General features: G+C 39.4%; 2 protein-coding genes across 14 annotated transcripts in view; both read right to left on the minus strand.

The window, feature by feature from the left end:
• The window catches only part of CASP10 (caspase 10), a 50469-nt gene extending 44595 nt beyond the window's left edge, over window positions 1-5874 (minus strand). The window contains exon 1 of the mRNA XM_019439189.2: window positions 5718-5874. The gene's annotated coding sequence lies outside the window, so the exon portion shown is untranslated. The remainder of the gene's footprint in view (window positions 1-5717) is intronic.
• A 10918-nt stretch (window positions 5875-16792) lies between these two features.
• The window catches only part of CFLAR (CASP8 and FADD like apoptosis regulator), an 81342-nt gene continuing 71016 nt past the window's right edge, over window positions 16793-27118 (minus strand). For all 13 annotated transcript variants that reach the window (XM_053906319.1, XM_053906335.1, XM_053906318.1 and 10 more), the window contains 2 exons: window positions 19244-19754; window positions 16793-16996 (listed from right to left, as the gene is read on the minus strand). In XM_053906319.1, the coding sequence (XP_053762294.1) occupies window positions 16858-16996; window positions 19244-19754 (650 nt within the window). In that variant the 3' untranslated portion in view covers window positions 16793-16857. The remainder of the gene's footprint in view (window positions 16997-19243; window positions 19755-27118) is intronic.

Here is a 27118-nt window from a genome sequence, read left to right on the forward strand (position 1 = left end):
TCACTCATATGAGGACTTTAAGAGACAAAACAGATGAACATAAGGGAAGGGAAACAAAAATAATATAAATACAGAGAGGGGGACAAAACACAAGAGACTCATAAATATGGAGAACAAACTGAGGGTTTCTGGAGGGGTTGTGGGAGGGGGATGGGCTAAATGGGTAAGGGGCATTAAGGAATCTACTCCTGAAATCACTGTTTCACTATATGCTAACTCATTTGGATGTAAACTTTAAAAAATAAAAAATAAAATTTAAAAAAAATGGGAAAGGATATGAATAGATGTTTCTACAGAGAACATATACAAATGGCCAATATGCACATGAAAAGATCTTCAACAGAATTAGTTATTAGGCAATGTAATCAAAACTACAATGAGGTATCACTTCATATATAATAAAAAAAGAGAAAGAAAGAAAGAAAGAAAGAAAGAAAGAAAGAAAGAAAGAAAAAAGGAATAAAAAAAGAAAGAGAAGGAGAGGAAGGAAGGAAGGAAGGAAGGAAGGAAGGAAGGAAGGAAGGAAAAAATAGACAATAACAAGTGTTGGCAAGGATGTGGAGAAATTGGGACATTGCTGGTGGGAATGTAAAGTGGTGCAGCCACTTTACTAAAACAGTTTAGCAGTCCTCAAAAAGTTGAACATATACTTACTATATGATCCAGTAAGTCCATTCCCATGTATATACCCAAGAGAACTAAAAGCATGAATCCACACAAAAACTTACACATGAATACTCATAGCAGCATCATTCATAAAGGCCAAAAACATGGAAACAATCCAAATTTCCATCAGTTGATGAATAGATAAACAAAATGTGCTCTGTCAATTCAATGGAATATTATTTAGCCATTAAATGAAATGAAGTACTAATGTATTCTTCAATATGGATGAACCTTGAAAACACGCTACGTAGAATAAGTCATATACAAAAGGAAACATACTGAATGATTTGTTCATAGGAAATATCCAGAATGGACAAATATGTAGAAATATAAAGTGGATTAGTGTTTGCTCAGGGGCTGGAGTGAAGGGGAAAATAGGAAATGATGGCTACCAGGTATGGAAATTCTTTTAAGGTAGATGAAAATGTTTTGAAATTAGATTGTGCATGTGCACAACTGTGAATATACTAAAAACCAGTGACTTGTATAGTTCAAAAGGATGAATTTTATAAAATGTGAATTATATCTCAATGAAAAAAGAAAGGGATGTCTGGAATATGTCACAATCATATGTCACAAACTACCTTGTGATTGTTAATTGTATGGTGTCAACTTGACAGTTAAAGGATGCCTAGATAGCCATTAAACATTATTTCTGGGTATGTCTGTAAGGACGTTTCTGGAAGGGTTAGTATTTAAATCTGTAGACTGAGTAAAGAAAATCTGCCCTCATCAATGTGGGTGGGCAACCTCCAATCCATTAAGGATTGGTCCAATAAAAAGGAGGAGGGGCAAATTTTCTCTCTTTTTGAACTAGGATGGTCAACTTCTTCTACCTTTGGACATTAAAATACTCTTGGTTTTCTGGGTCTTTGGATTCTAGGACTTACAACAGCAGCCTTCCCTGCTCCCCACTCTCCAGCCACACCCTTACGGTGTAAACAATAGAGAATCTTAAAGGTTTCTAAGGAAAGTGACAGAGCTGCAATTAGGGAGATTCTTCAGGTTCTATGTATAAAGTTATCATAGAATTAAGAGGGTGGTGGCAGGATCAGTGAGAAAGCTATGATCATAGTTCAGTGGAGAAATGATGGAGGCAGAAGAAATGTAATAATAGAGATAGATGGAAAAGGCATTATAGGTACAGAACCAACTAATTTGGAAACTAGCTGGATGAAGAAACATAGGAGAGGGTGGGTCAGAGTGAAAATGATATTCTGGAGGTGCTGTTAACTGAAATTGAAGACACAGGCAGAAAAGCAGATTTGGAATGGAGGTGTTTTTGTTTTTGTTTTTAATATTTGGAATATATTGAGTTTGAGGCGCGAAAAGGAAATGAAGTGGAAACACTGGCCAGGAAGCTGCAGGGCAAGATTTGAACTTGAAGAGTCTGCACTAGAAATATCCAACTTATTAGCAGCACAGGAGTAGTAACTGAAGTTACAAGATTGTTAAAAGAGAACATATAAAAAGAGAAACAAAGGAGTGATCCTTGTGAATATCCACATTTATGGATCTGGAGGAGAAAGATACAAAGAAGACTTGGTCAGAAGTCTGTCCTTGACAGAACTTCTAGGGTGAAATACACTAGGGAAGTAGGAAGGGGACAATGACCCCATAGAATCTAAGGACTACAAGTTTGGTAAGTAAGCTCAATGTTGCTCTTGGATCTTATAGATGTGGCAGAATGATTAAGGTGAAATCCAGATATCAGGGAAGTATGGAGTAAATGGGTAGAAGAGGAGAGGGTATAGTCTAAAACATACCTAAGACAGTAGCTTGAAAGAGAGGGGCATGGGGCACTGGGGTGGCTCAGTTAGTTAAGGGTCCAACTCTTGATTTTGGCTCAGGTCATGATTTCACAGTTTGTGGGATTGAGCCTGGAGTTGGGCTCCACACTGACAGTGAGGAGCCTGCTTGGGATTCTCTCTTTCTGCCCCTCCCTTGCTTGCTCTCTATCTCTCTTTTTCTCACTCAAAATAAACGAATAAACATTTTTTTTTAAGGGAGACAGGCTTTATTTGATGGAGGAGTCAGAACTTGTTTTTAGACCAAAGGTTCAAAGACAGAAAGAGAGATTAATGATACAAGACAGTTGAAATAACGTTCAGTCATGGATGGAACTGGAGAGTGTGATGCTAAGTGAAATAAGCCATACAGAGAAAGACAGATACCATATGGTTTCACTCTTATGTGGATCCTGAGAAACGTAACGGAAACCCATGGGGGAGGGGAAGGAAAAAAAAAAAAAAAAAAGAGGTTAGAGTGGGAGAGAGCCAAAGCATAAGAGACTGTTAAAAACTGAGAACAAACTGAGGGTTGATGGGGGGTGGGAGGGAGGGGAGGGTGGGGGATGGGTATTGAGGAGGGCACCTTTTGGGATGAGCACTGGGTGTTGTATGGAAACCAATTTGACAGTAAATTTCATATATTAAAAAATAAATAAATAAAAAATAAAAATAAAAAAAAAAAAGAAATAACATTCAGTCTTGACAGAAGACTGACCTATGCCAAAGGAAGCACTAAGAAGAGGATGCAAATCCCAGGTTTCGGGCAGGAAGTCCTTACCAAATAAGGAAGAAAAGATGTTTCTTGTATCATCATTTAAATAGTGAAAAATAAAATAGTGAATAACTTAAATATGATACAAAACATATATAGACATGACTACTTGAATGAAAAGAAAGAACAGTGTTAAATATTATGCCATTTATGGGGGTGCCTGGTAGCTCGGTGGGTTAAGCGTCCAACTTCAGCTCAGGTCATGATATTGCAGTTTCTGAGTTCAAGCCCCACGTCAGATTCTGTGCTGACAGTGCAGAGTCTGGAGCCTGCTTCGGATCCTGTGGCTCCCTCTCTCTCTGCCTCTCCCCTGCTCGTTCTCTCTTTCAGAAATAAATAAAAACATTTATTAAAAACAATTATGCCATTTATGTTTAAAATAAATGCATCAAATGTGTTTATGTATTAAAGAAACTGGACCTTTTACAATACATAATTTTTATTTTATTTTCATTTTCATTTTTTTAATGTTTATTTACTTTTGAGAGAGAGAGAGAGAGCGCGCACGAGCAGGGGAGGGGCAGAAAGAGAGAAAGAGAAAGAGAAAGAGAGACAGAATCTGAAGCAGGCCTCAGGTTCCGAGATGTCAGCACAGAGCCCAACGCAGGGCTTGAACTCATGAACCGTGAGATCATGACCTGAGCCGAAGTTGGACACTTAACCGACTCAGCGACCCAGGCGCCCCATTTTAGTTAATTTTTTGAAGTTACAATATGTGCTTTGCATAAAATGAAACAAATAATACAACTGCATTTATTTAAAACTCCCAGTATGCTACCAACGTTAGGTATTGCGAGACTCAATATAAAGCTTAAGGATCAAAACAGTGTCATATTAGTAAAAGAACAGACAGAAAAATCAATGGAATGCAACAAATAGTGCCAGAACAACTGGACATACAGAAAAAAAGAATATAGACACAGACCTTGTACCTTTCACAAAAAGTAACTCAAAATGATCATAAACTTAAATATAAAATGCAAAACTACAACTTCTGGCTAATAACAGAGGAGAATATTTAGGTGATCTTGAGTTTACTGATGATTTCTTAGAGCACAAAAGCACAATCTGGGCGGGGTGGGGGGAATGGATTAATTGAACTGCATTAAAATTAAAAACTTCTACCACAGACTGAGAGAAAATATTTGTAAAACATATCTGATAAAGGACTTCTATCCGAAATATACAAAAAACTCTTAAAACTGACCAGTAAAAAAACCAAACAACTCAGTTTAAAAATGGGCAAAAGAGGGGTGCCTCTGTACATCAGTTAAGCATCTGACTTGGGCTCAGGTCATGATCTCATGGTTCAGGTGTTTGAGCCCCACATCAGGCTGTGTGCACTGACAGTGTGGAACCTGCCTGGGATTCTCTTTCTCCCTCTCTCTCTGCCCCTACCCCACACATACTCTCTAGCTCTCTCTCTCTCAAAATAAATAAAAACTTTTAAAAATAGGCAAAAGAGGGGCACCTGGGTGGCTCAGTCAGTTGAGTGTCTGACTTTGGCTCAGGTCATGATCTCACAGATAGTGAGTTCGAGCCCCACATCAGGTTCTGTGCTGACAGCTCAGAGCCTGGAGCCTGCTTCGGATTCTGTGTCTCCCTCTCTCTCTGCCCCTCCCCCGCTCATGCTCTGTCTCTGCCTCTCTCTCTGTCTCAAAAATAAACATTAAAAAAATTTTTTAATAAAAAATGGGCAAAAGATTTGAACAGACATCTCAACAAAGAAGATATACATATTTTAAATAAGGATATAAAAAGGTACTCACCATCGTGCCATTTCGTAATCATAAATTAATACGTGTTATCATTATACATCTATTAAAATGGCTAAAATCCAAAACATTAATGCCACCAAATACTGGCAAGAATATGGAGATACAGGAACTCTGCAAAATGGTATATATAGCCACTTGAAATACAGTCTTACATTTCTTCCAAAGTTGAACATAGGCTTACCATACACTTCAACAATTGTTCTCCTAGGTATTTACCCAAATGAGTTGAACATTTATGTCCACACAAAAATCAGCATAAAAATGTTTATAGCACCTTTATTCACAATGCCAAAACTTGGAAGCAACCAAGCTGGGTGTTAAACATGTAGGTAGCTCATATTTTAAGTGCACATATATTTTTAAACAATAATTAGAGGGACTCCTGGGTGGCTCAGTCAGTTAAGCGTCCAACTTCGGCTCAGGTCATGATCTCACGGTTCATGAGTTCGAGCCCTACATCAGGCTCTCTGCTGTCAGCACGGAGCCTGCTTTGGATCCCCTGCCCCTCTCTTTTTCTGCCCCCTCCCCACCCACACTCTCTTTCTCAAAAATAAATAAACATTAAAAAATAATTAGAAAATTAAAATAATCATCCAGATAAATTTTTCTTTTAAACTTATAACCTAAACATTTTAATCAAATAATAATGCATCAGTTGGACTGTGTTAGGTTTAAAAAATATAAATATAAACCCCACATTTTTTCTCTCACATGAAAGTCCAGAGGTAGGTAGTCTACAGCTGGTATAGTGATTCTGTCCTCATCCAAGAAGGGTCCTTTCTGCTCACCACTCAGCTGTCCCTATAGTGTGGCCATTATCCTCATAGTTCCATATGGAAGTTAAGGCTCCAGCCATCACATCCACATCCTAGTCAGCAAGATGGAAGAAGGGATAAAAAGGTGAAGGGCAAAAAATAACTGCCTTTCTTAAATTTCTAATTCCAATATAGTTAACATACAGAGTTACATTGGTTTCAGGCGTACAATATAGTGATTCAGTAATTCTATATATTACTCAGTGTTCATCATAAGTATACTCTTAATTCCCTTCACCTATTTCACCCTTCCCCTCACTTCCCTCCCCACTGGTAACCATCAGTTTGTTTTCTATATTTAAGAGTCTGTTTTAGGGGGGCGGGGGGCGCCTGGGTGGCTCAGTCAGTTAAGCGTCTGACTTCAGCTCAGGTCGTGATCTCGCAGTTTCTGAGTTCAAGCCCTGTGTCGGACTCTGTGCTAACAGCTCAGAGCCTGGAGCCTGCTTTGGATTCTGTGTCTCCCTTTTTCTCTGTCTCTCTCTGTCTCTCAAAAATAAATAAACGTTTTAAAAAAGTTTTTAAAGAGTCTGTTTTTTGAGTTGTCTCTTTTTTTTCTTGGTTTGTTTTGTTTCTTAAATTCCACATATGAGTGAAATCAGATGGTATTTGTCTTTCTCTGACTTATTTCATTTAGCATTATACTCTCTAAATCAATCTATGCTGTTGCAAATGGCAATATTTCATTCTCTTTATGAATGAGTAATAAATATTCCATTGTTTATATACCACATCTTCTTTATCCATTCGTCACTCAACACTTGGATTGCTTCCGTAATTTAGCTATTGTAAATAATGCTGCAATGAACATGGGGGTGCATATATCTTTTTGAATTAGTGTTCTTGTAATCTTTAGGTAAATACCTAGTAGTGGAATTACTAGATCATATGATAATTCTATTTTTAATTTTTTGAAGAACCTCCATACTGTTTTCCACAGCAGCTGCACCAGTTTGCATTCCCATCAACAGTACATGATGGGAATGAAGGAACAGAAAAGGGTTCCTTTTTCTCTACATCCTCTTCAACATTTGTTATTTCTTCTCTTTTTTATTTCAGCCATTCTGATAGGTATGAGGTGATATCTCATTGTGGTTTTGATTTGCATTTCCCTGATGATCCGTGATGTTGAGCATCTTTTCATATATCCGTTGGCCCTCTGTATGTCATCTTTGGAGAAATGTCAGCTCATTTTTAATCAGATTGTGTTTAGCTGTTGAGTTGTGTAAGTTCTTTATATATTTTGGATACTAACCATTTATTGGATATGTTATTTGCAAATATCTTCTCCCATTCTTCAGGTAGCCTTTTAGTTTTGTTAATTGTTTCCTTCACTGTGCAGAAGCTTTTTGTTTTGATGTAGTCCCAATAGTTTATTTTTGCTTTTGTTTCCCTTGTCTCAGAAGGCATGTCTAGAAAAATGTTGCTACAGCTGATGTCAGAGAAATTACTGCCTGTTTTCTCTTCAAGGATTTTTATAGTTTCAGGTCTCACATTTAGGTCCTTAATCCACTTTAACTTTGTTTTTGTGTATGGTAAAGTAGTTCAGTTTCATTCTTTTGCATGTAGCTGTCCGGTTTTCCCAATACTATCTGTAGAGGAAATTGTCTTTTTCCCTTTGCATAGTCTCACCTCCTTTGTCTTAAACTAATTGACCATATAATCATAGGTTTATTTCTGGGCCCTTTATTCTGTTTCATTGATTTGTGCCAGTATCATACTGAAAAAACAACTGTCTTTTAAGAGAAGTTCTCAGCAACTGCCAAATGATTCTGATGCTAACATCTTATTGGCCAGGACCTAAACATATGACCACATCTAGCTACAAATTGAAGCTTGGACAAGTAGACTATATTCTGTGAGGCTTTGTGCCCAGTTCCAAATCAAGGCTTCTATTACGAGGGAAAAAGAAAATGAATATATGAGGACAGCAAGCGGGGTCTGTCCACAGCCAAATTGACAAGGCTGACCTCAAATTCTGACCTCTTGATGGTATAAATAACATCCTTAATCCTGAAAACTTGCTTCTAAAATCTCAGAGGAGAAGAAGAGATTCTCATATCAAACACTGCAGATAAAGGTGTCAAGTGACTCCCACTATGGCCTATTCATGGAAGAGGATTGAAGAGGTTGGGGAATGGCATAGAACAGGGTTAAGGTTGGGAGAAACAACAGGGATAGAAGTATTGGTCAACTAGGGGTTTACTAGTCAGTCTTCCTAACCAATGGCTCAGAAAAGCAGCCCTGAGACCAGGAGTTCTGCTTCTGAAAAGAGGGGCTAGAGATGAGACAGAGAAATAAGGATAAAAGTAAGAAGAGAGGGTAGTTTTGTTAGTGATGAAGAATCAACTACTTGAAAGTTGAAAGGAACCACCTAGGCTCTAGGGCAAAGTCAATATTCTCAAATATATAGACAGATGGAGATGAGAATTTGGAAAACAGAAAGAAGAGATAATATCAGCCACAGTTCTGTCATCCATACGCCACTTTGTAACTATTTCTTTCTGGCCCTTTGTTTTCCTATGGGAGGTATTTTCTGTTTTATTTTAAGCATAGTTAACATAAACATACTATTTTGTACTCTTTTCCGGGTAACATGAATATATGAGCATTTTTCTCATTATGATATTCTGTCAAAGCCATATTGTGAACTGGTTAAGCATTTGGGCCCCAAAGTAGCTCTCTTCATGGCTTGAGTTTATATCCTAGTATGGGGTGATCACGGATAAGCTACTTAACATCACTTTGCTCATTTTCCTTATCTATAGGATGGGAAGAAAAAATAATGAGAATAATACCTACCTCATACAGCTGTTTTGAGGATTAAATGAGATAATTCGTTTATTTGTGTTTATCTATTTGTGTAATTATCTATTTGTGTAAAGAGCTAATAATAGGGGCGCCTGGGTGGCTCAGGCGGTTAAGTGTCCGACTTCGGCTCAGATCATGATCTCACGGTTTGTGGGTTTGAGCCCCAAGTCAGCTCTATGCTGACAGCTCAGAGCCTGAAGCCTGCTTCAGATTCTGTGTCTCCCTCTTTCTCTGCCTCTCCCCCTGCTTGCACTCTGTCTCTCTCTCTCTCTCTCTCAAAAATTAATAAACATTTAAAAAATTCTTTTAAAAAGAGATAATAACAGTTTGATGTAAGCTCTTATTATTTACAAAGATAATTTTAATGGTTACATAAAGTATCAACCAGTGGACCTATCATCATAAGCATACCCTTATTACTGAACACTTGGCTAATTCTCAGTTTGGGGCTATTATAAGGTTTGAAACATTTTATTGCATTTATCTCTTTTATATTTAGGATTATTACTTAAAGTAATATCTTAAGAATCTTCACATATATTTTAGAACATTTTATTTAAGCTAGGTGGTAGGTACCATGGGTATTCATTATATTGTTATCTAATATAACTCTCTTTTAGCATGTCTAAAATATTTCACTAAAAACCATACTCAAAAAGAATAAGAAATGCATCTAGTAATCAAATACTCATATGAAAAAGTATCAAAGGAGAAGTCATAGACTCTACTATTCAAGTGAGAAAAATAACTTCCATGGAAACTAGTGGACCAAGATGAGGGCCTTGAAGGCTCTCCACGCTCTAACAATAGGCACCTCCTAGCTTACCACTCACCATTGCTCACATTCTCTCTATGCCAGGTAAAAGTTACACTCAAATTTTCTAAAACATGTCTTGCATTTCCCCTGTCTCTTCACTTGCGTTGTCTCCTCACCTACAGCATATTCTCCTCTCCACCTCAAAATCCTACAAACTTTACAAGGTTTGGTTCAATATTTCCAAAATAACTTCCCCACAGGGTGGTATAATGATAATAGTAATGTTCACATGGCATCACCAAAGCAGTTACAAAATCTCCTTTATTGGGAGGGCGCCGTATCAGGCTCAAGTGGCCCCAAGCACTCTCCTGTCTTCCTCTTCCCCTAAGGGCTTCAAGGTGACAGCCAGGAAATCTACACTGACACCTGTCAGCTAAACTATTTCCAGCTTAGCTGAGCTTCTGACAGACACCTTTATTCATGGCTGGAATCTCCAGTCATAGCTATGCATCAACCCATGTTTGGACTTCTTTCCATTACTGGACACCCCATCCATGACGGAACATCCTAATTATGGCTGAATGTTTCCATCCATAGCTAGACATCCCCACCAATGGCTAGACATTCTGCCAACATATAGATATATCCCCGTGGCTAGACATCTCCATCCATGTCAGAACATCCTAGCAATTACCAACAGCTGGAAATTTCCATCTATGATTGTGTATTCTATCCCCCATGACTGGGCTGGGCATTCACAGTCATGGCTGGATATCTCCCCTCCCCCATGACTAGACATCCTCCCTGATGACTGAATATTTCCCATGGCTGGATCTGCCCTGTATGTACCTATAAAGGGTTTGTCTGGGAGGGGAAAGACAAGCTCCCCCAATGGGTATGCTCATAAAAGCTCTTTCATTTAAGTAAGCAAGGGAAGGCAAGGCATTATTCCTCCCATTTCGTCAGCCTAGGCCTGAAATCATAATCCCTCTTTACTCCACCCCAAACTACTTGCCAGTGAGCAAAACACCTAAGCAAACACTTAACACTCTTCTCTTTGGAGCCTAGGGATTGGTTGTATTAAGAATAACGTAATACAAAAAAAAAAGAAAGAAAGAAAAGAAAAGTGATAAAAGTAAACAGACGACAGAGTATAATTTAATAAAGTATTATTTAAAAAGAGGGAAGGGAAAGAGAAGGAAAGAAAAGATGCTGATTTGCCAAGCTCTATATTTTCACCATGCCAGGAAGGTGGGATAAGGGGAGATATGTGGCCATGCCACCTATCTGTGGGGAGAGGATAGAGGCTGGAAAGGTAAAATAATGACTCTCATAAACAGCAGAGAGGAGTATGATGCCTTCTCTGAAATGATGCTACACATTTCCAATGTTTGTTTAATTTCTAAAGAACACTAGATGATAGGCTGATGGTCGACATTCTAGATCTAGCACTATCACTGATTTTTTTTTTTCCTGAGATTTGGGAACAAGTCACTTAAAAGCTGTGTGCCTCAGTTTTTTTGATCATAAAATGGATGTTCTCATTCTTTTGGTATGCATTATGGTTGGCTATCCACAGGGTCATTCCATGCCCCACTTTTTAATTTTGGACACCATGTGCCTCAGAGGAGCTGAACCCCTCTCCAGCCCAGGAGACTGAAGCTGGGCTGGTATAAACCAACCATGGTGATCCTATTCCCTCTGCCAAATGCTGGTTTAAGAATGGGCATGTCATTCAATTCTAGCCAATGAGAAATACGGAAAAGAAACACTTGGGGAGGAAGGCTTCTAGGGAAATTTTCCTTTGATCTTAAGAAGGAACACAAAGAAGAGGTGTTTTCCTTTCTGTCATTTGGGTGTGATACTTGGACCTGTGGCCATCTTGTAGTCATTAGATGACAATTCTGAAAATAAAAGCCAAAACAAAGAAAGTACAGAGCGGAAAGATAGAAAGCACCAAATCCTTGATGACATCATTCGATCAGTGACTTAACCAAGCCAGCATCTATACCCCTACCTCTGGACCCTATGCTTAACAAGCATAAACAAACAAACAAACAAAACTGGTATTTTTGTTGTGAGTTACGTCTTCCATTACTTGCATCTTGCATCCGTTACTTACTATCATTTTGAATGATAAAATAGTTAATCAAGAAGGTTCACGTTAATGTGAAAGATTTTCAAAATTCAGTCCTCAATAGAATACAAGATATCATATTACTACTTTTTATTTTAAAATAGAAATAGAAATTAGACTATAACAAGAATACATCGAAGAAACGAGGTTACAAAAAATCAAAACATATCTGATGCCAAAGTCAATAATTCCAGCAATTGGTAAATCTCAACCAATGAATAAAGTCTAACTATAAAAACAGCTAATCCAATTGGATGACAGACTCAGGTAAAACACCCTGAATGGCACACTAAATCTTAAACTTCAAGTCCTGAATCATAGACTATCCATTTTTGCCATAATCTTAGAAAATTTGAAAGGTAAAAAAAAAAAAAAAAAAAAGGAATGTAAACACAATGAAGAAATAAGCCTAAGTACATCATACACATACTTTTGTAACCGAATGTACTGATCCATTTTGTAATCATTGTAAATTGTCTATTTTTTAGTGTGTTTAAAACATTTAAGAAAATCTAATGTATTAGACTTGTGGTTTCAGTTGAATGAATGCTTGATTAAGTTTACCATCATATTTATATACAGAAATTTAATTCATTAAATGTATCAAGTTTTCATTTATAGGTTACCTTTTAAATTCATTTAGATTTATTGTCCTTTTCAAATGTTTTTTCTAGTTTTATTGAGAAATAATTAACATACATCACTGTCTAAATTTTAAGGCATACAGTGTGATGGTTTGATTTACATATACTATGAAATGATTACCATGATCAATTTAACTAACATCCATCTTCTTATATAGATGCAATAAAAAGAAAAGAAAGGAAAGGACAAAGGAAAATTTTTTTCTTCGTGATGAGGACTCTTGGGATTTAATTTCTTAACAACTGTCCCGTATATCGTACAGCAGTATTAGCCACTGTTGTACATTACATCCCTAGTACTTACTTATCTCATAGCTGGAAGTTTGTACCTTTTGACTACCTTCTTCCAATTCCCTCTCCCCCAACCTCTGTGGTTACCTCTGGTAACCACAAGTGTGATGTCTTTTTCTATGAGTCCTTTGTTTGTTTTTTGTTTTCAAGATTCCACACATATGTAAAATTATACAGTATTTTTCTTTTTGTGTCTGATTTATTTCGCTTGCCTAATGTATTCAAAGTCCATCTCTGTTATTGCAAATGCAAGTTATCTTAATAATATACAAAAATGCATAAAACTAAAAAGCAATATAAATAAATACTTTGTTTCTGGGTTTGGTCTGCAATTTTTTTGTGAGCCAAAGATCCTATACATGGTATTTTGAGGCAAGTTACTTGCAAGAGTGGGGATGATCCCACCTCAAAAGTAAAGAGGAAAAAAAGGTAAAAAACATGTGCTATTCCAGCATAAGATAAGAAACAGAATAAATGGAAAATGCTTATGACCTGGTCTGGATGGAACAGAAAAGGATGCCAAAGCTGTCAGGACTCTAAGATCTCTCCCGGTTTCTTTCTGTAATAATTAACACAAGGTTCTGGTTCATGAGGACAGGCATATACATTATTCTTGCAGGTGCCCCTCAACAATGTTACATTCAAAAATATCCTCAGGTGTCCCACACTCATTAAAACAAAAAGCAAAAATAACTGCTTATGAATGGTCTGAATACTCCTTTCATGCTTTTCAGTCTTGCTGATTGGTCACAGCAAAACACACACAAATATGCACATAAGAAATACACACCATTTAAAACCAAGTCAAAAAATATAAAAATAAATATATATTTTTTTTTAATTTTAAATGAGGGGTGCCTGTGTAGCTCAGTTGGTTAAGCATCTGACTCTTGATTTCAGCTCAGGTCATGATCTCACATTTCATGAGTTCGAGCCCTGTGTGGGCTCCCTCTCTGACAGTGTGGAACCTGCTTGGGATTCTCTTTGTCTCCCTCTCTCTCTTACCTTCCCCAGCTTTTGCGCTCTCTCGCTCTCTCTCTCTCTCTCTCTCTCTCAGAATAAATAAACTTAAAAATAAATAAATAAATAAATAAATAAATACTTTAAATATTTTAAATTTTTTAATGTTTATTTTTGAGAGAGAGAGAGAGAGAATGCATAGGGGAAGGGCAGAGAGAGAGGGAGACACAGAATCTGAAGCAGACTCCAGGCTGTGAGCTGTCAGCACAGAGCCCAAGGTGGGGCTCAAACTCATGAACCGCAAAATCATGACCTGAGCCGAAGTCAAACACTTAACTGACTAAGCCACCCAGGCACCCCTTAAATGATATTTTTAAATAATGATCTCTTTTTAGGTCATGTCATCAAATCTGCGAGAGAAAATTATTTGCTGTAAAGTGTCACTTGAGTTCTAGACAGACAAGTAATCTCAAATTATAAAGTCACTGCTATTGTCTGAATGTTTGTGTCCCTCACCAAATTCATAGGTTGAAACCCTAAGCCTCAGTGTGATGATATTAGGAGGCAGGGTGTTTGGGGTGACTAGGTCATGAAGGTAGAGCTATCACAGACAGTTTGCTTCCTGTCTCTGCTCTTTGACATGTGAGGGCACCATGAGAAGATGGTCATTAGCAGACACAGAAGCAGGTTCTCACCAGACACCAGATGTGTCAGCACCTTGATCTTGGACTTCCCAGTCTCTAGAACTGCAAGAAATAAGTGTTTCTTTAAGCCACCCAGTCTCTGGCACTTTGTCATAGTAGCCTGAACAGAGAAAGACAGTCCCCCTGACTTAACATCCGAATCTTGTACACAGAAAATAAATTTGCAAATTAACTGTGGTTGTATGTGGTAGGTAAGATTGTAAGTGTTTGTTACGTTTCATTGTTTTTGTTTTTGTTTGACAGAGAGAAAGAGAGTGAGAGAGAGAGAGAGAGAGAGAGTACATAAGCAGGAGAGAGGGGAGAGGGAGAGAAAGAGAGAATCTTTTTTTTTTTGGAGAATTATTTTATTTTAATTTTTTTATTTTAATAATTTATTGTCAAGTTAGCTAACATACAGTGTATTCAAGATTAGATTCCTAATCTAATGTAAGAACATACAACAGCCAGTGCTCATCCCAACAAGATCTGTCCTCAATGCCCATCTCCCATTTTCCCTGCCCTCTCAACTTCCTACCCCCTTCAACTTTCAGTTTGTTCTCTGTATTTAAGAGTCTCTTATGGTTTGCATCCCTCTCTGTTTGTAACTTATTTTTCCTTCCCTTCCCCTATGGTCTTCTGTTAAGTTTCTCAAATTCCACATATGAGTGAAATCACATATCTGACTTTCTCTGGCTGACTTATTTCACTTAGCATAATACCCTCCAGTTTCATCCATGCTGCTGCAAATGGCAAGATTTCATTTTTTTCATCACCAAGTAGTATTCCATTACACATAATTCCATTATCCATATATCCATCCATCCACATCTTCCTTATCCATTCATCAGTTGAGGGACATTTGGGCTCTTTCCATAATTTGGCTATTGTTGATACTGTTGCTATAAACATTGGGGTACATGTGTCCCTATGAAACAGCACTCCCGTATCCTTTGGATAAATTCCTAGTAGTACTATTGTTGGGTCGTAGGGTAATTCTATTTTTAATTTTTTGAGGAAACTCCACACTGTTTTCCAGAGTGGCTGCACCAGTTTGCATTCCCACCGACAGTACAAGAGGGCTCCCCTTTCTCTACATCCTCGCCAACATCTGTTGATACTAATTTTAGCCACTCTGACCTGTGTGAGATGGTATCTCAATGTGGTTTTGATTTGTATTTCCCTGATGATGAGTGATTTTGAGCATCTCTTCATGTATCTGTTAAACATCTGGATGTCTTCTTTGGAAAAATATCTATTCATGTCTTCTGCCCATTTCTTCACTGGAATATTTGTTTTTTGGGTGCTGAGTTTGTTAAGTTCTTTTTATATTTTGGATACTAGCCCTTTCTCTGATATGTCATTTGCAAATATCTTCTCCCATTCCATTGGCTGCCTTTTAGTTTTGTTGTTTCCTTTGCTGTGTAGAAGCTTTTTATCATGATGAGGTCCCAATTGTTCATTTTTGCCTTTATTTCCCTTGCCTTCAGAGACGTGTTGTGTAAGAAGTTGCTGGGGCCGAGGTCATAGAGGTTGTTGGCTGTTTTCTCCTCTAGAATTTTGATGGTTTCCTGCGTCACATTTAGGTCTTTCATCCATTTTGAATTTATTTTTGTGTATGGTGTAAGAAAGTGGTCCATCTTCATTCTTCTGCATATTGCTGTCCAGTTCTCCCAGCACCGTTTGCTAAAGACACTGTCTTTTTTCCATTGGATACTCAGAAAGAGAGAATCTTTTTTTTTTTTTAACATTTATTCATTTTTGAGAGACAGAGCATGAACGTGGGATGGGCAGAGAAAGAGGGAGACACAGAATCTGAAGGAGGCTCCAGGCTCTGAACTGTTAGCACAGAGCCTGCCACAGGGCTCACACCCATGAACAGTGAGACCATGACCTGAGCAGAAGTCGGATACTTAACCGACTGAGCCAACAAGGCGCCCGTCAGAAAGAGAGAATCTTTTTTTTTTTTTTAATTTATTTTTTTTTTTTTTTAGAAAGAGAGAATCTTAAGAAGGCTCCACGCTCAGCGCGTGTTGCAGGGCTTGATCCCACAACCCTGGATCATGACCTGGGCCAAAATCAAGAGTTGGATGCTCAACCAATTGAGCCATCCAGGTGTCCCTCATTGTTTTGGTTTTTTATTTTACTTTTCTTCTTGGAGCATGGATACACACAGGCTAATTAACTGTGTTACTGCAACCTTATCTCCATGGCTCCGGTTTACTTGATTGCACGAGGGAAGGCAACACAATCATGAGTCACCCAATTCAACCAGTACTTGCTTTTTAAAGTTTCAAAGCCAGGGTGCCTGGGTGGCTCAGTTGGTTAAGCATTCAACTTCAGCTCAGGTCATGATCTCTCTCACGGCGTGTGAGTTCGAGCACTGCATCAGGCTCTGTGGTGACAGCTCAGAGCCTAGAGCCTGCTTCAGATTCTGTCTCTGTTTCTCTGTACCCCTCCCCCATTCACACACTGTCTCTCTCTCTCTCTCTCAAATATAAATAAACATTAAAAAAAATAATAATAAAGTTTCAAAGCTATTTCCTTTCTAACACTGTTTTGACAAGCTTTCAGCAACAGAGGCCAAAACCTTCAACCCAGAAGCTTTAGCTCAAACACCCCTTCCTGATAACATTCCTCACAGACGGTCATTTCTGCCATAACAGGACCCCATCTTACCCACGTGACACATACATTTGCTTGAAAACTACTTGGGGCTAGTGATGGAGACTGCAGAGCTAAGAAAGTCTTTTGGCTTTTCATTTGCAAGAGAGGATGAGTTTCTTTCTCAGAGTGTGCTGCAGCCAGACGTAGTACCTCTCCTTAGCAGACACTTTGCTGTTCCAATCATACACACTGCTGTTGAGTTCAATGTGGAGTTCCAAGAGTGGGCGTCTTCTGGAGGGAATGAGAAAGGCAAAAATTAATGCCATGCAAATATCAAAGAGGAGACAGATTGTCATTTGGGTGAAATGAGGCAACAGATGTGAAAGTGCTTGAAATTGTTCCTTTCTAAATGCTCTATAAGCTGCTTAGTGAGTGATCCAGACCAGCCTGCAACACTCTGGCCCAATGACCCTCACCCAAGAGGCAACCGAGTCATATTCTGGGGACACTCCAGTCAGATGATAACCTAGCTGGACCATCTATGCAAATGGAGGACAGATATAAAAGACCATGGATACTGCTGGTCCATGAAGTGTCTACCTTGGAAGGCTGAGTCATCCCTACTACCGCCTACTCCTTGCTGCTGAGCCACTACTGAGGGGGCTGGGGAGTCACAGGCGATGAGATGTATTCCTGAGGTCCCCAGAGATACAACAGAATGCATTTCACACATGGCTCAGGAACATGATTCTAAACTGTAAGGAGGGAACAGCTGAAAAAGGACTGTTAATTTTACATGGAAGTATAGTGGGGCTTCATTCAGCTTAAATGAAAACCAGATCACCAAGGTTTCCCTTAGAAAAGTATTCTTTCCAATAAACATCAGAAACGTCTGTGTAACAAAGACTTGCAAACCTGAAGAGTCAGGTACCATTTTTCACCTATCAAACTGTCAAAATGGGGAAATAAAAAAAAATGCAGTGTCGGGCAGAGCTCGGGGACATGGGCGCTCTCATGCAAAGCAGGTTTAACTGTCCGAGATGACAATCTGATAAAATGCATCCAAACCTTTAAAAATGCATGTTGTTGGGGTGCCTGGGTGGCTCAGTTGGCTAAGCGTCCGACTTCAGCTCAGGTCACAATCTCACAGTTCGTGGGTTCGAGCCCCACGTCGGGCTCTGTGCTGACAGCTCAGAGCCTGGAGCCTGTTTCAGATTCTGTGTCTCCCTCTCTCTCTGACCCTCCCCTGTTCATGCTCTATCTCTCTCTGTCTCAAAAATAAATAAACGTTAAAAATAAATAAATAGGGGCGCCTGGGTGGCTCAGTAGGTTAAGCGGCCGACTTCGGCTCAGGTCATGATCTCGTGGTCCGTGAGTTCAAGCCCCGCGTCGGGCTCTGTGCTGACAGCTCAGAGCCTGGAGCCTGTTTCAGATTCTGTGTCTCCCTCTCTCTGACCCTCCCCCGTTCATGCTCTGTGTCTCTCTGTCTCAAAAATAAATAAACGTTAAAAAAAATTTTTTTTAATAAATAAATAAATAAATAAATAAATAAATGTTGTTGGACATAGTAATTCTTCTTCTGGGTATTTTCCTCAAGAAAACAGTAAATATAAGCACAAACACTGAACTACAAAGATATCGAAAACTTTTTTTTATGAAAGCGAAACACCTTCCAACGCCTGAAAATTGGTCAAGTAACTTATGCCATAATCATATTGTGGATGGTTCCACAGACATTAAAATGATGCTTACAGGGGCACCTGGGTGACTCAGTTAAGTGTCTGACTTCGGCTCAGGTCATGATCTCATGGTTTGTGACTTCAAGCCCTGTGTCGGGCTCTGTTCTGACAGCTCAGAGCCTGGAACCTGCTTCAGATTCTGCGTCTCCCTCTCTCTCTGTCCCTCCCCTGCTCGTGCTCGCTCTCTCTCTCTCTCTCTCTCTCTCTGTCTCTCTCTCAAAAATAAATATTTTTTTAAAGTTTAAAATGATGCTTAGAAATGTAACTAGTGACATGTAAAACTGTATGTGATATAGTGTTACACCAAGTAGAAGCAGGTTACAAAGTAATAGCAGATAGCGATTTCATTTTGGTTTAAAAAACATATTTATATACGATTGTGTGGGTATCGAAAAAGATCTGGAAGACAATACACCAAGATTTGGCTAACAGAGATTGGTTTTAATAAGCAGGATTATAACTATTGGTTATGTTCTGCTTTAAGCATTTATATTTCATTGTTTTTTTTTTAAATAAGGAGTATGTACTGCTTTTGTAATTTAAAAAAAATTAAAAATTTATTTATTTTGAAGAACAATATCCAAACTACAAGCTGACTAACAAGTGACCTCCTGAAGCACAAAGGCAGGTCATAAAATGTGAATCCTTCCCAAGGCAACCCCAACAAGGAATGAAAAATCCTTTTCTCCCTGAAGAGAAGGGCATCAAATATGGCACAATGGTAATCTCCATCTCTCCATCTTGGCAGCAAGAAAACAAACAAGTGGTCTGGGCATGGGCCACGGCCTGAGTGGCTCACCTTTCTTGCCACAGTTTCTGGGAAAGGCACTTCAGGTACAACGATGGTGAGCTGGAGGACCGTTCCAACAGGGAAACGTCTGCTGTGCACAGGCTCCAGAGGAAGTCAGCTTCTCGGTGGATGGTACAGGGCACAGGCTGCCTGGCCTTGGACTCCACATTGTTCACTGCTGGCCCATCCACCTCCAGGAAGCTGCTGCTGTCCAGTTGGCCCTCTGACACCACATAGTTCTGAATAAAAAAGAGCTTTGGCTTCCCTAAGAGAGAAGGGCATGCATCTCCCATGAACATCCTCCTGATCTGATCCAAAGGGAACCCTGGCTGTGTCTGATCCACGCCAAACACGCTGTGGGAGCCACCTCGGCTCACCAGGACACACACAAAGCTGTCATAGTCTTGGTGTTGGGGCATGCAGGCAACTTGGCGAAGAATCTGGATTATACTGTCCACACGCAGGTACAAAAAATACTGGACTTCATAGCCCAAGGAAGTAAAAGTGTCCCGAAGAAACTCTGGATAAAATAAACACACATGGAAAACAACACTAAGGTTAGAAAAGTTTAAGAGGTACTGGGTAGCAGTCCTAAGCACAGTCTGATCTCCGCTACTTCTCCATTTCTGCTCTTATGCCATATTTTGAGGTTGTGAAGGACCTGAGCATGGGTCAGGAGAGAATCAACCTGAAACACGTGACATTCATGTCCCCGATTCTCACTTACAATCTGTCCCCTATTATGATCTGTCCCCTGCCTGAAGCTACTATCACATCTGGTCACAGGCACAGACTGGGCCCACTTCTAGTCTGATGCAACCAAGGCGGGGTACAAAACTTTTTCTCTTCAAAACAAAGTTGGGGATTTTTCAAAAGGCTCTTTCTTAAAATAACACCCAAGTGTGTAGGAATGGATGCATTTTCAGAGCACAGACCCAAATCTAGATCAAAAATGATGGCACGAGACACGAGTTCCCACCTTCCCGTGGGCTGTGGGCTGATACAGAGGCCCACAACTACATCTAAGTTGTGACCATTTCCAGACTCCCCAGTTCCTCTTAGACCTGCCTCCCAGTGTAACCTCTAACTGAGCAGTGGGAGTCCTTAGCCAAGATTCCCTTCAGTGCCCTCAAAGATTCTTCTCCCAATCTCAAGAAACAAGAAGAATCCCAAATACAAAATCTAACAGCACACCTAAAGGAAATAGAAGCAGAACAGCAAAGACACCCCAAACCCAGCAGAAGAAGAGAAATAATAAAGATCAGAGCAGAAATAAACAATATAGATTCTAAAAAAAACTGTAGAGCAGATCAATGAAACAAAGAGCTGGTTTTTTTAAAAAATAAACAAAATTGATAAACCTCTAGCCAGGCTTCTCAAAAAGAAAAGGGAGATGACCCAAATAGACAAAATAATGAATGAAAATGGAATTATTACAACCAATCCCTCAGAAATACAAGCAATTATCAGGGAATATTATTTAAAAATTATATACCAACAAACTGGACAAGCTGGAAGAAATGGACAAATTCCTAAGCAACCACACACTTCCAAAACTCAAACAGGAAGAAATAGAAAACTTGAACAGACCCATAACCAGTGAAGAAATTGAATCAGTTATCAAAAATCTCCCAAAAAATAAGAGTCCAGGACCAGATGGCTTCCCTGGGGAATTCTACCAGACATTTAAAGCAGAGATAATACCTATCCTTCTCAAGCTGTTCCAAAAAATAGAAAGGGAAGGAAAACTTCCAGACTCATTCTATGAAGCCAGCATTACTTTGATTCCTAAACCATACAGAGACCCAGTAAAAAAAGAGAACTACAGGCCAATATACCTGATGACTATGGATGCAAAAATTCTCAACAAGATACTAGCAAATCGAATTCAACAGCATATAAAAAGAATTATTCACCATGATCAAGTGGGATTCATTCCTGGGCTGCAGGGCTGGTTCAACATTCGCAAATCAATCAACGTGATACATCACATTAATAAGAAAAAGATAAGAACCATATGATCCTGTCAATCGACACAGAAAAAGCATTTGACAAAATTCAGCATCCTTTCTAAATAAAAACCCTGAAGAAAGTCGGGATAGAAGGAACATACTTAAACAGCATAAAAGCCATTTATGAAAAGCCCACAGCTAATATCATCTTCAATGGGGAAAAACTGAGAGCTTTCCCCCTGAGATCAGGAACATGACAGGGATGCCCACTCTCACCGCTGTTGTTTACTATCGTGTTGAAAGTTCTAGCATCAGCAATCAGACAACAAAAGGAAATCAAAGGCATCAAAATTGGCAAAGATGAAGTCAAGCTTTCACTTTTTGCAGATGACATAATACTGTACATGGAAAACCCGACAGACTCCACAAAAAGTCTGCTAGAACTGATACATGAATTCAGCAAAGTCGCAGGATACAAAATCAATGTACAGAAATCAATTACATTCTTATACACTAATAATGAAGCAACAGAAAGACAAATAAAGAAACTGATCCCATTCACAATTGCACCAAGAAGCATAAAATACCTAGGAATAAACCTAACCAAAGATGTAAAAGACCTGTATGCTGAAAACTATAGAAAGCTTATGAAGGAAATTGAAGAAGATACAAAGAAATGGAAAAACATTCCGTCCTCATGGATTGGAAGAATAAATATTGTTAAAATGTCAATTCTACCCAAAGCAATCTACACATTCAATGCAATCCCAATCAAAATTGTACCAACATTTTTCTTGAAGCTAGAACAAGCGCTCCTAAAATTTGTATGGAACCACAAAAGGCCCTGAATAGCCAAAGTAATTTTGAAGAAGAAGACCAAAGCAGGAGGCATCACAATCCCAGACTTTAGCCTCTACTACAAAGCTATAATCATTAAGACAGCATGGTATTGGCACAAAAACAGACACGAAGACCAATGGAATAGAATAGAGACTCCAGAATTGGACCCACAAAAGTATGGCCAACTAATCTTTAACAAAGCAGGAAAGAACATCCAATGGAAAAAAGTCTCTTTAACAAATGGTGCTGGGAGAACTGGACAGCAACATGCAGAAGGTTGAAACTAGACCACTTTCTGACACCATTCACAAAAATAAACTCAAAATGGATAAAGGATCTGAATGTGAGACAGGAAACCATCAAAACCCTAGAGGAGAAAGCAGGAAAAGACCTCTCTGACCTCAGCCGCAGCAATTTCTTACTTGACACATCTCCAAAGGCAAGGGAATTAAAAGCAAAAATGAACTATTGGGACCTCATCAAGATAAAAAGTTTCTGCACTGCAAAGGAAACAATCAACAAAACTAAAAGGCAACCTACAGAATGGGAAAAGATATTTGCAAATGACATATCGGACAAAGGGCTAGTATCCAAAACCTATAAAGAACTCACCAAACTCCACACCCCCAAAACAAATAATCCAGTGAAGAATTGGGCACAAAACATGAATAGACACTTCTCTAAAGAAGACATCCGGATGGCCAACAGGCACATGAAAAGATGCTCAACATCGCTCCTCATCAGGGAAATAGAAATCAAAACCACACTCAGATACCACCTCATGTCAGTCAGAGTGGCTAAAATGAACAAATCAGGAGACTATAGATGCTGGAGAGGATGTGGAGAAACGGGAACCCTCTTGCATTGTTGGTGGGAATGCAAACTGGTGCAGCCACTCTGGAAAACAGTGTGGAGGTTCCTCAAAAAATTTAAAATAGATCTACCCTATGACCCACCAATAACACTGCTAGGAATTTACCCAAGGGATACAGGAGTCCTGATGCATAGGGGCACTTGTACTCCAATGTTTATAGCAGCACTTTCAACAATAGCCAAATGATGGAAAGAGCCTAAATGTTCATCAACTGAAATGGACAAAGAAATTATGGTTTATATACACAATGGAATACTATGTGGCAATGAGAAAGAATGAAATATGGCCTTTTGTAGCAACATGGATGGAACTGGAGAGTGTGATGCTAAGTGGAATAAGCCATACAGAGAAAGACAGATACCATATGTTTTCACTCTTATATAGATGGATCCTGAGAGACTTAACAGAAGACCATGGGGGAGGGGAAGGAAAAAAAAAGTTAGAGAGGGAGGGAGCCAAACCATAAGAGACTCTTAAAAACTGAGAATAAACTGAGGGTTGATGGGGGGTGGTAGGGAGCGGAAAGTGGGGATGGGTAGTGAGGTGGGCACCTGTTGGGATGAGCACTGAGTATTGTATGGAAACCAATTTGACAATAAATTTCATATTAAAAAAGAAAAGATTCTTCTCCCAGTTTCCGGGAATCCTGGATTGACTTTGCCTGAAGAAGCAGTGTAAGGCAGTGGAAAAGTCAGACTTTATGTCAGACAAGGCTGCCTTCTAACACTGACCTTACCACATGATGGTAGCATGACCTTAAAGAAGTGGGTCTCCTTAGCTTTAAATGGAAGTGATGATACCTATCCTGTGAGCATGCTATGAGGATTAAATGAGGTAATACATATAAAGCTCCTGGTGCTCAAGAGAAATGAGTTCCTATTACCTTTAAAATATATATATATTTTATCCATCTTTTTGAAGTTTCCATAGCCTTGGAACTGTAGAAATCGTCCCCAGTCCATTTCTTTCCCATCTGCTCAGTTTGCCCTCATCAGAAAAATAAATACAGTCTCTTGATTTTTTATATCTTTCTAACAGTGAAGAGAGACATCTTTCTCTTCCTCATTAAGAAATGCCACATCCTTTTGAGCCACCCATTAAGTTTCTGTTCCTTGTCTGAAGGATGCCTCCACTTCTTAGTTCATCTGCAGAGCAGAAAAACTGTTCTGCCCTAAGCTAAACAGACGTCTCCCAATTCAGATAGTTACCTTTACTCTTAGCCAACTTTTTGGGATTTCTTTCCATGTCTCATGACTGTGTACCCACCTCTCTTCGTCCCCTGGGGTGTGGTCTTCCAGAAGTCTACCACTGCATTCACCCCAAACCAAACAACATAACAGTAATTAGAACAGATAAAACTTCTACCAAGGAACAAAAAGCCCCCATCTCATACCAGTGTAGGCATCACAGAAAGGGGATGTAAGTCATTCCCCTGAAATCACCACATAACAGTTCTCCACAAATTCTCAACTCTCTACACTAAATGGGAACAATATGAAGTCTGAATAGTCACAAATAATTCAGAGACTCACAGCTTCAACCAATAGTTTCAACCTTCTTGCCCTGCAAATTTTACCAACACTAATAAACTACAAAAGTGAAAGTTAGCTATCACATTTTGTCTTCTGGCTTCTCAGCAGGAAATAGGGAGAGAAAGGTAGGAAAAGAAACCTTGAGTAAACAAAAAACTGGAATAACTAGCCACCGGGCAAATAAAAGCTGGCTTGGGTGCTCTGAGTGTAATTCACCCAGCCTGTGGGCAGTACCTGGATATGTTCACATTGGGTCTAGTGGAACTTTCCACTCAGGAGAGCTGGGTTTAATTGTGGCCCCACATCTACCAGATATGGCAGTTTTAAATGTGTCCACAAATTTTTTGACACTCCTTCCTTAAAAAGAGTGTAATTACCCTCCCCTTGAATGTGGGCCACACTTGGTAACTTATTTCTAATGACTGTGGCTGAAGGGATACTATATGACTTCCAAACCTAGATCATAAAAAAATGCAATTTCTACCTGGCTCTTTCCCTCTTTTGAACAGCTCACTCTGGAGGAAGCCAACTAACCTGTCATTAGAACACTCAAGCAGTTCCGTGCAGAAGCCCACATGAAGAAATAAGGGCTGCACCAACTTCCCAGCCACATGAGGGAGCCACCTGAGAGGATTCTCCAATCCCAATCAAGCCTTGGGATGACCCCAGCTGAAATCTGACCACCATCTACCAAGAGACTCTGGGCCCGAGCAACCCAGCTAAGCTACCCCTAAACTCCTGCTCCACAAAAACTGTGAGAGATATATAAATAAATGAATATTGTTGTTTTAAGCCACTAAATTTGGAGTGATTATTATTTGATAATAATACATTATTTGATAAATAATTCACCAGGTAAGTCAGGAAATCATAATAACCATTAATTAAAGATGTAGTTAGGCTATGTACTTGTATGTCTGGCCCACAGATAAGGGTAAAAAAAACAAAACTATAATGGAGAGATATAAGGGAGGTGCTAATCTCCTTAAAACCCTATGATAAATAAATATTGTGGTGGAAATGAAGAACATGATACACAGGTTGCCGATAACCTATGAAATAGCTCACTCATCCCCACAGGATCTCACTGTGGTAGAAAAAGTCCACCAGCACTGCCCCCTGGCCTTCACCTCAGCAGATGTAGGCAAGCTTTCCATACCCAGTACTGCGCTCAGGTTGGAACACAGGACTGAACAATGTGAGAATCCAGACTAGGAACCCAGTTCCATGACTACTGTTTTATTCCAGTCGTCTATTGAGGACTCACAGGTCATGGAGTATTCTTTCCTCCAGGGGGCAGAAGCAAACAGGGAAAACCAGACTCAAAGCTCTTGTTTACTTAGACTGACTCACTTCCCTCAAAACCCAATCTTCACTGTAAAGATTTCCCCCCTTATCAAAGTCCTTGAAAGAAAGCCATAGTCTCATAGATGCTGGAGAGGATGTGGAGAAACGGGAACCCTCTTGCACTGTTGGTGGGAATGCAAACTGGTGCAGCTGCTCTGGAAAACAGTGTGGAGGTTCCTCAAAAAATTTAAAATAGATCTACCCTATGACCCACCAATAACACTGCTAGGAATTTACCCAAGGGATACAGGAGTCCTGATGCATAGGGGCACTTGTACCCCAATGTTTATAGCAGCACTCTCAACAATAGCCAAATGATGGAAAGAGCCTAAATGTTCATCAACTGATGAATGGATAAAGAAATTGTGGTTTATATACACAATGGAATACTATGTGGCAATGAGAAAGAATGAAATATGGCCTTTTGTAGCGACATGGATGGAACTGGAGAGTGTGATGCTAAGTGAAATAAGCCATACAGAGAAAGACAGATACCATATGTTTTCACTCTTATATAGATGGATCCTGAGAGACTTAACAGAAGACCATGGGGGAGGGGAAGGAAAAAAAAAAAAGTTAGAGACGGAGAGAGCCAAACCATAAGAGACTCTTAAAAACTGAGAATAAACTGAGGGTTGATGGGGGGTGGGAGGGAGGGGAAAGTGGGTGATGGGTATTGAGGAGGGCACCTGTTGGGATGAGCACTGGGTGTTATAAGGAAACCAATTTGACAATAAATGTCATAATAAAAAAAAAAAAGAAAGAAAGAAAGCCATAGTCTCTTTTTCCATGCTGGTGTGCAGGGGTCAGGGACAGAGCAAGGGCTGTCCCGTGCCTTAGATCTCTTTCCTTTTTCTGAGCTTCCTGTAGGCTCTGGCTAGAGCAGTGGCTGTCACATAGCAGTGAGCAGGCAGCTGCATGTGAACAGGGAAAGAGGAAGCAGTCTTGGAATCACAAGATGTGAGTTTAAGTTCTGGCTCCTCCACCTACTGGGTTAGTCCCATTTTTCACAGTAGCTGCCTTGTCATGTCCCTCAAATAGGGGAAGAAAAACTTGGGTGCTGAGTTTGGGAAATACAACCTTAATGACGGCAGAAGTCCCACTTCTCCTTCCACCCACCCTGGAAACCCCAGTACTGACCCAACCCTATATCTGTAACACTTCCACTGTTCTTGAGAAATCAACTGCCCCAAATGGTGAGCAGACAAGGGTAGGGGTCAGCACCACTCACATGTTTGGGGGCTATTGAGATAAAATTCAAAAAATGAAATACAGTCGAAAGTCATGACCCCATTCATTTATAATTTGTTTTCATCAAAAACGAGTTCACATTGGGCAC

The sequence above is a fragment of the Panthera pardus genome, unplaced genomic scaffold (assembly GCF_024362965.1).
Source record: "Panthera pardus isolate Hobbes unplaced genomic scaffold, ASM2436296v1 HiC_scaffold_10, whole genome shotgun sequence".
NCBI lineage: Eukaryota > Metazoa > Chordata > Mammalia > Carnivora > Felidae > Panthera > Panthera pardus.